At 36.0% G+C, this 14,873-nt stretch overlaps 1 protein-coding gene across 1 annotated transcript; it reads right to left on the bottom strand.

The window, feature by feature from the left end:
• On the bottom strand, positions 1-1,713 carry LOC122418332 (myb-like protein P). Its single transcript, XM_043432478.1, has one exon. The coding sequence runs from the start codon at positions 1,711-1,713 to the stop codon at positions 1-3; it is 1,713 nt and encodes a 570-aa protein (XP_043288413.1).
• Positions 1,714-14,873: the final 13,160 nt, after the last annotated feature.

The following is a 14,873-nucleotide window of genomic DNA, read 5'->3' as shown; positions in this document are numbered from 1 at the left end:
CTACGCGTTTCCCGCTTTCGATGTTGATGGTTGAGGTTCTATTTGCGCCTCAATCGTTTGTATTGGTGGTTGCTGCGCGTCGTTGTTATTCGGAGTCGGGCGATATCCCCCATTGTTTTGAGGTGATCCTCGATTTTGGTTTTGGTTTTGCTCACGGCTGTAATTTGGGCGATTATTTCCGTTTTGCCCTCCATTTTGTTGATTCCGATTGAAATTTCCATTATTCGGCCGTTGATTTCCGTAATTCTGTTGATAATTGAAATTGCGATTTTGTTGATTATAACCGTTAGTGTTTTGGTAACCTCGGTTATTTTGGAATCCTCCATTGTTCTGATTCCAATTCTGGCGATTATTTTGCCAGTTTTGATTTCCGCGATTGTTATTGTTCTGGTAACCATTGTTGTTCCAGTTGTTTGGCGGAGGCATTTTAAATGGCCGTTGCTCATTTTTGTCATTGCTGTTTGGTTTTTGATTTTGAGGTTTTCCTTCCTCATTTCCTGTATTTACAGGCCCACTTTGATCGAGTTTCTCCAGGAGCTCGATCAGCTGCTCGAGGGTTTCGAACCCACGACTTATGATTGTCGCTCTTATCTCCTCGGTAAAGTGCTGCGAGAGGGATGCAACAATGTCCGGATCGCTCGGTGGCGGAATCAAATCACGGGCCGCTCCGAACGTCCGAGTTGCATATTCCACTTTTGTTAATTTGCCTGGCTTTTCAGGATATTTCCCGAATTCCAGGTCTTTACGCACTCTTCGTTGCACGTCGTGACTCCAAAATCGATTTGTAAATCGTTTTTCGACGTCTTCAAAACTATTAACCTGGTCCTCGACCAGTTCCCACCATTCCTTGGCGGCTTTCTCAAGTGATTGGCTGAGTAAGTACTTCATTTCGGTGAACGTTGGGTTCGTCACCTCGCAATAATGTCGAAATTCTTTTATGAATTTAATCGGTCGTTTATTGCTCGATCCATCGAATGTTGGAGGCTTGATTTTAATTTTGTTGGTCGATGTCATCTCGTTCCGGAACGTTTGCCTCTGTTGTTGTTGCTCCTCATCGTCATCTGATTCTTCATCTTCGTTTTCTTCCGGGATGTCCGTCAATCGTGGATGAATCCGGGTGCTCTCGGTATTTGGACTGCGTAATTTGTCCGTATTCTCCAAATTTTCGACCTTTTTTTTTATTGCGTTGACATCGAGTTGAATTTGGGCAATATTAACCTCCATTACGGCACTTTTATTCTCATTATCTTGGACTATCCTCGTAAGACCCGTTATGTGACGCTTAATAGGTTCATATATTTTATGAACGTCACTGGCAATTTTCGCCTGCATGACGGTCAATTTTTCTGAAAATTCAGCTCTCAGATCGATTGTCGCCTGATTATTTTTCGCGACTTCGTTCGCCATGCTTTGAATTTGCGATTTCATTTCTTGTATTGATTCAATCAAATTAATTAGCAACTCATTGTTTACTGTTACTGTGTTGATTTTAACCCGATCAGATTTTGGTGTACCGAATTCCTCTAATCTGACATCTTTTTCATCGCTTTGATTTTCAAATTCTTCCCCAAAATTAGCTCTAGATTCATTGAAAATATCTCCCGCACCGGGATGAGGCAACGTGGTCGTGAAATCGCTTTGAATATCATGCTCTGGATTTTGAATTCCCGAATCGCCAGTGGCGCTATCAATTTGTTCTTTATTTTCAGCCATTTTGAGATTTCGAATAATTTTCATGTATTAAATTTATTGACCCTTGTTTTTCCTATGCAATGCCCGTCCCTGTTCGGGCGCCAATAGTTGTAACGGTACGTTCGTGCTTGTGCACACCGTCACGCCAAGATTCGAGCAATTCGATAATAAAGAAGAGCGGGCATGAAGGAAAAACAAAAGTAAAATGAAATTAGAGTGAAATGACAAATGTTTTATTCAATTATTAATCGTTTTAAACCAAATTACAAAAATAAAGGCTTTTTATTTGAAATCGAGTTTTTCCGCTTTATTTTAATTGCATGAAAAATTTTATTTCCGGTATTTTTCTTTGTGACAATTTTTGCAATTATTTATCATAAACTTCGCATGAATTTACGCTCGCTTTTATTAGAATAATAACAATTAATAGTTTCGCTTGCAATAATAATTTTTCAATGATTCTCGCCAACGCTGGTCTTGATAAATTTTTAATTGTTTTTGTTTGATAATTTGTTCATTTGATAATTTGATAATTGAGCTATAATTCTTAGAAACTCACTTTTTGACTCTATACAATACAAATTGATTGTTCGAGTGGATTTTTATGGTTGGTCTCACTCTTTTGACTCGATATAATTCAAATTATGATTTTTTAGTGAGATATTTCGCTTTTTGAAATAATTTAATTGGCTCAAAATAATAAATGACTCGCTATTGTCTCGTTATGAGAATAAAGAAAACTTGTTTGGTTTTAATGATTTTTAATGAATTTAAAAGAGAATTAATTGAATCGCCACTCAGAAAACAATGACTCATTGATGGAAAAGAATCCACCCAGAGTTCTTGAGACAGAACGAAACCGAACTGTCCCGGCCCCTCTGGCGTGGAAAGGTAGGAGTCCTACCCAAGAATCTTGTGACCGAACGAAATCAAACGGCCACGGCCCTCTTGGATAGAAAAAGGATTGGAAATCTACCAGGAATCTTGAGACAGAACGGAATCGAACTGTCCCGGCCCTCCTGGATAGATCGGAAACTCTCACCTAAGAATCTTGAGTTCAAACGAAATCGAATGAACCCGGCCCTCTTAGCGTGAGAGAGGAAAGGTGTTATTCTGTTTGAATTCTGAGTGGGATAATAGCGATGTTATTTTGCTCTTTGTTTTTAGAGCTATTTTTGAAATGAGTGAAAATTCTATGTTGCTTTATTCTCGATTTTATGGCGAGTTCACGCGGCGAGATCCGGAGGCAAGACTGGCTTTTGGTTATGGCATGCGAGTCGAGCTCTCAGGGATTCGAGACGTGACTGGCTCCTAGCGTGGCGAGATTCGAGACGAGACTAGCTACCGGAGCTTCTGTGCTCGGGTTTTTATACCCTTTCTAACAAAGGAAATAATAATCATAATACTTTTGGACTTTGTCCCTCTCTCTGATTTGCTGCGCGACTTAATCTCAAACCCGGGACTCCCACTCTAAATTCTCCGATTGGTGCGCTAACTCCCCCGCGTGGGTCCCAATTGGCTGAGTTGAGCTGCAGTCACACTGCGCATGTGCGAGAATTTAATGAAATTTAATAAACTCAATTTTTATCGTTTTTATGCACAATTCGTATTTTTCTCAATTATTTTGTTATGATTTCTAACAAATTTCTAAACAATAACATTTTTATCTCATTTTAATTAATTATTTGCTCGTGACTGCGCCTATTGCACGTGCCTATGAAAGTAGGTCATCGCGCATGCGCATTGTGCACACTCAAACTTGTAATAAAAAGTTTTCTTAAAATTTTAAATAATTTTACTCTGAAATTTTCACCCGTTTATTCAGAATATGTTTTATTAATAGTCCGCGTCAATTTTCCGAACAAGAAAAGGTTTGTTTCATTAAAATTGAATAAAATAAAGAATTTCATGAATCTAGGGAATTTCGTTGAATCGAAATTGAGTTGGCAGCGCTGAGCGCCTCGCTTCCCGAGCGCCGCTTCGCGAAGTGACAGTTTTTCAACATGGCCGCCGGTGTAAACACGCGTGCGTGCCATGTCGTTGAAATAAAATAAAGTTCTTGAGTCGGTGTTTCGCTTCAACACGTTGTTTCATAAGTATTGTTGTCAAAATTTGTGTTTGCCTACAGCATTCTAAAAATTCTACTTTTTATATTAAGAGCAAAAAAGCATCCAAAGACATTTTCAAACAAGTTTCAAAATTTATTACTCGACAGACCAGGTGGAAAAAGAATAACTACACTTATATCAAGACCAGAAACTGTTTTGAGAATCTGATGTATAAAATGTGCGATTGATGATCATTGTTGGAAACCTCTTGAATCACGTTACCACAATCAGCACGAAGAAATAGTAGAAAATCATAGGACACTTATTAGGCAACGAATTAATAATATGTATCCATCCGCTGCAAACCGATGGAGTGAAAACAAGGATCGGAAAGAGCACAGCCAATCTCCATAGGAAGCAAAATATGGGAATATTCAAAAATAATGATGACACTAGAAATAAATTAGAAAACATTCATTTAAATGGAGTTTCTCAAATTATACTAACAGTTCCGTTCGCTCTTATTTTATTAATTATCAACCATAATTTTTCAGATCGCAAAAAGAAAATTTGACGTTATAGGTTGACGAACGTTTTTCCTCACAACTTCCAGACCTATTTTTGATAAACTGATTTCACTTATTTATATTATCCCTAACTATGGGAACGTTTGTTACATTTGTACCGCACAACATCAAACCCCGGCCGGTTCGTTATTACCACACAGCTATCAAAGGGCACTCGTATATATAAATAACCTACATTATTACACATGATATATGTATAATCACGCAACTGACGATATATTCACGCTGGACAATTGTTACGTCCAGACGGGACGAACGTAATGGGTGTTTAAGAGGGGTTCGAGACGGACAAAAAGGGATTTAATGATAACCTGACGCTACCACCAACCTACGTGAAGCGTAAGATTTTTGGAATGTGAAATATTTAGTGGGTATTTTGGGTTGATCTAATTGAAATTAAAATAACTGGATGATTATGATCGGCTATATAGTCCCGTACGGGCCCCGGAAGGAGTTCATGGGATCGCTCAAGTTTGCAATACAAATGAGAAGATGGTTTATTAGATTCGAAATTGGGAAATTTATTCAATCAAATAATAGAGCGAAACGGAGAGTAAATAGGAACATAAAAACAATACAATGGAAAAATTATGAACTTACAATCGTCGGTTTTGAGGGGACAATTCTCCCCTCCAGTTTCACGCTGTCACACAATAGTACCGCGCTACAATGGTCGCGCGGTTCTCTCTCTCTCTCTCTCTCTCTCACACACACACACACACACACACACACACACACACACACACACACACACACAACGAAGACCAAATAGAAGAATATGAAGGGATCTAGAGTCGCGGCAGCGACTCTGAGACAAGTACATTTATAAGATATGACGAGTTGCTGCCAGAGACTCTTTACCGGAGCGATAGCGTTTCCAATTGTTTTCGAAAATTTTCAAAATTTGTTTCTTCAATAATTAATTAACTATATCATTTCGGAGAATATTATACGTTGACATATTTTTTATTATTTTTTTTCTTTCGATTGCGACCTCATCGAACTCTGTAGCTTGACGCGTTGAAGAGATATTAATTATTTATTTTTTAATTGCATCAAAAAATGGGTCGGATTTTCGCACACATTTTTGATGTTTATTTGTTTTATATCCAATGACAAATCTGGTGCCATAATACCAATATATACCTATATATTTTCGTGTCGTATGACGTATGGTGTGTTGTTTATGCTGATAGATGATGAGGTTATAAAGATCGCGAATTTGACAGTTCACCGATATCCCGGTCGGTAGTACAAGTATATACTTATATATTTCCGTTATGACATGACGTATGGTGTATTATTTCAATGCTAACTAAATGTGGTTATAAAGATCGTAAATGTTACAATTCACCGAAACTGTTCCAATTTTTTCCGGTTCTGTAAAAAATAAATAAAAGCAGTACAATGTTTTAGTGAAAGTGGTGAGAAAAAAGTGAAGAAGAAAGAGATAAAGACCGAGGAATCCAAGAGTGTTGTGTAATGGAAAAAAAAAACGAAAATTGTCAACAACGTTCGGATTGATGGTAAAAATATTTAGAAAGGTTAGAGATTTTTTCTATATATATCTTGAGATGTAGTCCGGATTCTGAAACATTAGCAATAAAAATCCATGCCTCCGCTCTTTCTCATCAGCTCTCTCTCTGATTGTATCATCAGACGTGTCGATGTTTGTTATTGCAGAATATCTAAAGACGCGGCATCGTCTTGTAATAAAATAACCCAAAACAGGAATGACGAAAAAGAGCCAGGGACTACAAAAATATAGAAAGGCAGTATAATCGCATTGTCTGTAAACGCATAACAGCCTATTCAAAAGTGCTTGATTACAAAATTTCTATTGGCAAATCGAAACTGAGGCAATCAGTATTTTTTTCATTTTGCATTGGTGGAAATTTTTTCATCAAAAAGACTAAATTGATAATCACGGAGAGTTTTCACTTCAATTCCAACAAAGTAAAATTTAAGTTCGAAATAAAATATGTCCGCGTGTGTGTATATGTGTGTATTAGGGTGGTCGTTATTTGGGGTCTTTTAAAACAATGCTTAACCCTCGACCATGCGGGTTGAAGTTTTCCGTTTAAAATACATGGAATTTTTCTGCGTCTGTGGTCACAATTTTACTGTGGGCCTCAATACGTTTGGAAAATCTTGAAATTTTCAGAAATTATTTTACAAGCATGTTGCTACACGGAAAAAATTTTCAAAGCTCCTATCCTTAAAATGTTGTATAGTATCATCATACTAACCCATTAATGCGCAAAACGATATTTTTGGACACACAATTTCAAGTACGCAGTTTTGACTGAAAAACAAAAGAAAAATTCTCCAAAATCTGATATAGGGGGTTTTTGAGGGTGCTCTTTCAGAACCTGGCGTTTATTTTTTAAAATTAAATCAAAATCTTCATTATTTTTGCGTTTTGAATTGGAAAGTCAAAAATTTTGAACGTTTTTTTCCCTCAAATCGATTTCCGTTACTGTTGCTGCACTCAAATAACCATATTAAGGCCAGCAAAAGTGTTTTCAATGTCTGACCTTTCCGGAACATTGGTTATAACCAGTATTATAAAAGTATGTATAAATACTTTTTTCTCATTCAGTTTTTCCAAGATGGCGGTTTTTGCAAAACAGCATGTGTGATTATTTTTCTCGAAAGACTCAACTTAACAAAGAAATGTAACAGAACAAAAAGTGTTGAGAATCATCTAAAGAATACGCCTGATTTTTTTCAAAAATTTTCTAGCCATTTTTGTATTTTTCAATTTCGATTAATTTTGTAAAATTTTTAAAGTTCTGAAAAGATTCACACGCATTCTTCGGATGATTCTAAAAAATTTTTGTTATATAATTTTTTTGTAAAGTTGAAACTTTTTGGAAAAAAAATTATTTTCCATCGAATAATAAATAGGTTCATAATTTTCTTCTTAAAAAGTTTCAACTTAAAAAAAAAAAATTATATAACAAAAATTGTTTAGAATCATCCAAAGAATGTGAATCTTTTCAAAGCTTTTAAATATTTTAAAAATTTATCGAAATAGAAAAATACAAAAATAGCTAGAAAATTTTTAACAAAAATCATACGTATTCTTTAGAAGATTCTCAATACTTTTTGTTCTGGAACATTTCTTTGTTATGTCAAGACTTTCGAGAAAAAAAATCATACAGATTTTCATCATGCTGTTTTGTAAAAGCCGCCATTATGTAAAAACTGAGTAAGAAAAAAGTGTTTATAACCAGTGTTCTGGACTCGTCAGACCTTAAGAACATCTTTGCTGGCGATAATATGGTTATTTGAGAGCAGCAACAGTAAGGGAAATCGCTTTGAAAAAAAAAATGTTATAAAATCTTGACTTTTCAATTAAAAACGAATAAATAATGAAGATTTTGATTTAATTTTACAAAATAAATGCAAGATTCTGAAAGAGCACTCTCAAAAACCCCCTATATCAGATTTTGTTCTTTAGTTAAAACTGAGTACTTGAGATTGTGTGTCCAAAATTGTCGTTGTGCGCATTAATGGGTTGTTATAGTGATGCTATACAACATTTTAAGGGTAGGAGTTTTGAAAATTTTTTTCGTGTAGCAACATGCTTGTAAAACAATTTATGGAAATTTCAAGATTTTCCAAATGTATTGAGGCCCACAGTATAATCGTGACCACAAACGCAGAAAAATTTCATGTATTATGAACAGAAAACTTCAACCCCCATGGTCGAGGGTTGAGCATTGTTCTGCAAACCTGACAAAGTTACAGCATTACTTTTTATGTATTTCGAACCAATTTAGGGGGCGAAAAGGATAAAATAAATTTGATCCCAAATAACTACCACGCTAGTGGGTATTAAAATACCTAAAACAACTTGCATGCATAATAAAACGATTTTTATTTTCAAAAAAACTGATTCGGCTTGAGGAGGTCACCCCCCATGGTAGCCGCATTTTTTGGGATTTCCTCGATTTTTTGCGACGAGAAAAAAACACAGACTTAAAATTTAAAGAGTTCCTTCATTGGTATTTCAACTTTATGATAGAATTTTTTAACTCTGATGTCTCGAGTTATTTCCGTGTAAAATTAATCCACAGGATCCCATATGCTTCTCCATGGTGTCCACGATTCCCGGGGGTCCCGTTTATCTGCGATCAAAAAACCGAGGAGCGTTTTGATTTGTAAAGCAGTGGGCTATTGCCTGAACTAAAATCATACAGAAATATCGAAATTGAAGGATTATTGAGCTATGCAACATTTTGAAAAATTGAAATAAGGTTTTTCTAAACGGAAAAATCTTTCAATGTTTAATATTTCTGTATAATTTTAATTCAGGTGATAACCACTGCTTTACTAATCCAAACGCTTCTTGGTTTTTTGATCTCAGATAAACCGATCCCTTGGAATCGTGGAGACTATGAAGAAACATATAGGTTCCTGTGGAGTAGCTTTACACCGAATCTACCAGAGATATCAGAGTTAAAAAATTCTACCATCGAGTTGAAATACCATTCAATAAACCCTTTAAATTTCAAAAGTCTATGTTTTTTTTCTTTGCCGCAATAAAATTGCGAAAAAACCCTACAAAATTCGGCCGCCATGCGGGGTGACCCCCTATGTTGGATTTAATTATTCCAATCGATCAATATCGCGTTATCTTGAAAAAAGATTCGAGTGCCTTAGTCATTAAAATCCTGTCGTTTTTTAACAATATCGAAATTTATTATTCGTTGTAATTTTTTGAGTTTTTAAAAAAATTAGCCGTAATTTGATTAAAAAATTTTTGTTTCCTTTTTTTTGATATCTCTTTCAATGAGACAGGGAATAATTTTAATTAAAAAATTTTTCAATAAATGTCTTTTCGCAAGTACACTCTGATGGGTGATAATATGATCATTACATCTGAACGGTAGTCTCAGTGAATAAACCCTACATATGTTACTCATACATGTAGTGTGCATTTCTTGGTACGAACAAAAAATGAATTAACAATAACAGAATGTCATCTATATTGTGCCCTAACATGAAGAATTTGATTTTCCAATATCCTGTAAAATTTTTTCAAGTTCGCAGTGCACAAAAAGTAGTCAAATCCAACCATAAGTAACAGCACGAATGCTGTTAAAAAATTGGAGACAAGTACATTTATGTTTGATGTCACCTGGACAGTAGTCTCAGTGAAACCCTATGTGACACTCATGTAGTTCAAAACACAAATGCACGATGATTTATAAGAAGTTGTTCGATCTGTTCTCTCGAAACTTGTTTAAAATGAGCAATTCATTACTAAAGGTTATAAAAAAAAACCATTTCAAACGCAATGAATAAAAAAATGAATCTGTTAAATCATGGTAATGCGTGAAAAACGTTTGGTTCAAAGGAACAAAACGTGGTCAAATAAATGCAAAAGTGACGAGTACATCGGATGACGAGTGAAAAAAATTCAATACATAATGGTATGTAAAAAAAATTACGAAACCAACTGTAAATAATTTCAACAAAACAATTAAGAAAAGCTTTCAGAAATCATGAAAAATATTATATTAAAAAAAATACAAATCTGTAAGTATATTGTAAAGGAAAAAAAAAATTTAAATAGGACGTGAGAAATTCATTCTTACGGGAAGCACCCGGAACTTGAGAAAGTTCAAGTGAATCAAAAAAGTTACCATCTGAGTTATGTGCAGCACTACAATTTATGGCATCAATCGGAGCATAAGTATTTGATTAGTATATAATGCATAATTTTTCACAAACTGAAATTGTTCTGAGAAACGTTAACGTCCAAAAAAAAATCGCATCGAAGGTAAAAGTCATTTGTTACTCTATGGTGGCAGAGACTTACTTAAAAGAAAATCGATTCTTCTCAGACTTTCAGGATCCCCTGGTATTTACAATATTCGACGTCGATTTCGTATCGGTACAAATTATGTTTAAATATTTGCTAAAAGTACTTGTCCGGCCCATCACTTTTCATTTAAATTGCTCATTCAAATAAAAATCAAACTAGGCGTTAATTTCTACGTTATTTTTATGGAACTAGCATTAACGCTGGCGTTACACGCCCACTTGAATTTGGACATCATTCCACATATGCTCGGCGGCAACTATCTTTTCGCAACAATTCATGGCATCGAGTAAACAAAACCATTGCAATATTCGATACGAAATCGACGTCGAATATTGTGAATACCAGGGGATCCTGAAAGTCTGAGAAGAATCGATTTTCTTCTAAGTAAGTCTTTGCCACCATAGAGTAACAAATGACTTTTACCTTCGATGCGATTTTTTTTTGGATGTTAACGTTTCTCAGAACAATTTCATATTGTGAAAAACTATGCATTATATAATAAAACTAAAAAAAAAAATAATATACTAATAAAATACTTATGCTCCGATTGATGCCATAAATTGTAGTGCTGCACATAACTCAGATGGTAACTTTTTTGATTCACTTGAACTTTCTCAAGTTCCGGGTGCTTCCCGTAAGAATGAATTTCTCACGTCCTATTTAAATTTTTTTTTTCCTTTACAATATACTTACAGATTTGTATTTTTTTTAATATAATATTTTTTCATGATTTGTGAAAGCTTTTCTTAATTGTTTTGTTGAAATTATTTACAGTTGGTTTCGTAATTTTTTTTACGTACCATTATGTTTTGAATTTTTTTCACTCGTCATCCGATGTACTTATCACTTTTGCATTTATTTGACCACGTTTTGTTCCTTTGAACCAAACGTTTTTCACGCATTACCATGATTTAACAGATTCATTTTTTTATTCATTGCGTTTGAAATGGTTTTTTTCTATAACCTTTAGTAATGAATTGCTCATTTGAAGCAAGTTTTAAGATGAAACTAGAAGAGGGTGCACGCAAAAGTCTGCAAGACTCGGCAAAAGAACGTCAGTGAGGCAAGGGGCAACGTGTTGCTCACTACGCGTTTGTTAACAAAAGTTAGGCTGACGGCCTCTGTGCGGTTTCACCGTTATTGCAGGATTTACTAAACCGCAGCGAGTGGCTACCTTACGGAGTTATCCAAGGGGACGACCGAGAGTCTAAAGCGAGCAAACGGAACTAAGGCCCGACAATATTAACCACGGCGACTATTGCTCGAAAGCGATCGTCGTGGCGGGATATTCTCGTGCCGTCAGCACTCCGGTCGCACCCAAGGATATTCCTCCTCGGAACCCGGGATCAGGCGATGCTGAAATAGCGAATTCCGAGGACCCCCAACTCGCGACGGCACGAGGCAACGCACAGAGGTCGAGTCAAGGCCGCTGTGTTGCCAAGCCCTGCGAGAGCGTCGTCACGTACCGCGGGTGTGCTTTGATGCACGCGGGACGTGACACAATATTATTCCGCCCACTCTGGTTTAATTGAAAGATTATCTCAGTTGACACTTATTTCCAATCGAACGAAATAATGAAATTTTGAATAGTTTCGTTGACATATGCATCGCGCATTTTTTATATTTTTTATTTTCACACACAGAACACAGTTTACATTTAGGCGGCCGCTTTTTTACCGGTTTAGTATACCACAAGTTTTAACAAAATAATTATTAATATTCACTGCGTTAGATGACGAAAATTATTTTCAGTTATCCTGCACGCACTTCATAACATCATAACCCCAAACGTCAACATGACGTGAAACTTCGCCTGGTGACTTTTGAGCTCTCGAGCTCCTAGCTTTCCGCCAATGTTCCTTGCTCTTTTTATTGAATGTCATTGGCCCAGATATTTTCTCACCCTTCATTGGTTGCAACAATATTTCTCTCACCGGGGATTGGTTGTCATGGGGGCCAAGGAACCTATGTTTGTAGCGGTTGGAGTACGTCTATACAGATACGTCAAATCCCGAATGTGTTGGTAACTTTTGCATAATCTTAAGCCTGTGCAAAGTTTTTTCTCAGAAATTACGACACCGATCATGCTGGTTTTGGGCTCATTCGACAGAGAACTTCCTAATTAGCTGAAAGTTCAATTTTCAAAGCCGTACATAACACATGAGCTTCGCAATTTAAAAAAATCCCATACCAATTTTACCCCCACCACCGCGAATCGTTTTATTCAGAGAAATTATAGTCTCGGCGCGAGCCTCAGGCCGGCAGACGACAGGGCTGTCAATGTACTTGTCCCGAGACTCTACCGAGTCTCTTGATTGGTACCGTTCGAATCGGAAGAATAGTTTTTTTGGTACGCAATAAAATTTTCGAATTAGGCATTGTTCATTCCTTAAAAACTCTCTCCCCCAGAAAGCGTTGGGTGCGTTTTCGATGATTAATCAATATAAATATTTTATCGTTGATTCCATTCGAATACACAAAGCGTTTATATGCAAAACTGAGAAACCACCCAGTGATGTGCCCCTCTTCGGGGGTCGTTTCCACCCTTTTAAACCGTCTATGGGCCGATAAAATAAAATGCATCTCTTAGTTTTCGATGAACTACAACATATATAAATTTGATCAAAATCGAAGAGGCCGACCTCCTTATGTTTCCTTATGAGTTATTTTCAGTTTGGTCGGATCGAAAGTGTTACGCCACATTATATTAGCCAATTCGACTGCGGATTTGGATTCACCGGGTCAAAAATACCTGGAGACTGGTGAGTCCCGTTCAAGGTACACACCACTTTTTTTTGAGTGTCGGTGTAATTGATCATCGCTCCGCGAACGATTTTTTCAAATATTCAAAAGGGATGATTCATCTTCGTAAATTTTCCATTGAATCTTCATAAAATTCATTTTTCATGTAAATATAAAATAATGCAAGAATTTATATCCATTGAAAAAAACCATGCAATTCATTTTGCATCAACAGTAACAAAACGATTAATTAGATTCCGGACAGTTATTAATATTGGCAGTCTATTAAAAACATTGTGATACGATATTATTTAAAATCAATAGTACTGTACCGATTCAGTTTTCACTTTAAAATATGTTTGGCATGGTTTGACAAACTGCAAGCCACAAAATTCGAAAAAGTACACAGAATTAATTCACAGATGATCGACTATTATTACTCCCTTTTCAGTTTCAGATTGTCTCTCTCTCTCTCTGATCAAGTTTTCATTTTATTAATGTTTCTTAGTAATAGACGAATCCGTTTCTCATTTGAATACATCGGCAGTAAAGGTATCGCAAGCCGAGAGCTCTGTCGGGGCGATTATATCTAAACTGGAAGTTGACCGTCTCGGATCAAGTGGAACGATGTCAATGGACGTCGATGATTTCAGGACAATATCAACCACTCCTCATTCTATCCATTTTTTTGAAGATAGCATTCATGATTTAGTTCCTGAGAATTCATCAGCAGCAGGCACTTCTTCCATTGGCAATTTTTCCGATTACTTCACACCTCTTTCTCCATTCACTTTCCCCTCATTTCCACAACTTGGTATTAAACTTGCGAGTGCTCTCGAAACTTCACCAAAATTTCTCGTAAATTATGAAAACCAAAACCTAAAAAATTTTAAAGAAAGTTTTAAAACGTCTTCGATTCCGATAAAGACCACTATTCCACCATCGTTTCCCAAGATTGCAAGAAAATATCTAGTCCACACGAAGAAACCCGCTCACTCAGCTTTGAATAAAAATCCAAAACTATATTCTCCGACGAATCCCACAAACTTCGAGTATTTTACCGTCAAAAAAGTGACAAAGACTTGGACAACGATCAGGCAAAAAATGAGACCGAATATCCCGACGAGAAAGTTTATCAAGAATACTTCCGGGACTCCCAAAAAATATTTTTCCAGTTTGGTAAATCTAAATACCCAACAATCTACCCAAGATCCATTCAGAGGAATAGTTAATGATTCTGCATTAAATATTTTACCAAAAATGTTCAAAAAAATAACAACGCCATTGCCAAAAAAACGTAAGAAGCTTCGATTAACAACTTCGTCAAATACACCTTACGATGCAATTGACAAAGACTATTATGACAATTTCGAAATGACTAAATCTCCTATACATGACCAAGAATCGGATCATTACGCTGGTAATGAATATGAGCAGGATGATCACATCTTTAAAGAAGTTAAAAAAGAAAAAAAAGTGAAGGAACTGTCAAGTATAAGTGGTAAAAAACCTTGGAAATTTGGGAAAAAAAATTCTTTAAGAAAAAAAACCGGGGAAGAATTTTCAATTCCCATAGTTGGAGAACTTTCAAAAAATTTGCAAACTGCCCTTTTGGATATGTTGTCGGAAGGAGTCAATGGAAAAAGATCATCATCTAAGAAAACAACTGTTATGTCGACAACATTGTTACCCATCACGACTGAAATTTCTTCTGATGGTGGTCAACTCAATGAGCCATCAAAAATATTCAAAGAAAACTGGTTTATTGCTCCATATTATGCTTTTGAAGGATCCATGGTTGTTGGGCCGTCTGAAAACTGGAATCAACTCGAAAAACCCGATAATTCGAATAACAAGATCCATGATCTTGAATTGGTCGGTAAAAATGTAGACAGACCATCGGTAAATAAGAAATTTAAGAAATCAAGAATCCAAGGCAACCATCGGCAACGTTTTCAGAATTCT

This window comes from Venturia canescens, chromosome 11 (genome assembly GCF_019457755.1).
Source record: "Venturia canescens isolate UGA chromosome 11, ASM1945775v1, whole genome shotgun sequence".
NCBI classification, from domain to species: domain Eukaryota; kingdom Metazoa; phylum Arthropoda; class Insecta; order Hymenoptera; family Ichneumonidae; genus Venturia; species Venturia canescens.
The sequence above is the reverse complement of the archived record's forward strand: the minus strand, read 5'-3'. Positions and strand labels throughout refer to the sequence as shown.

Coding starts and splice junctions, on each gene's coding strand:
- LOC122418332 (XM_043432478.1), bottom strand. CDS start 1,713: ATGGCTGAAAATAAAGAACAAATTGATAGCGCCACTGGCGATTCGGGA.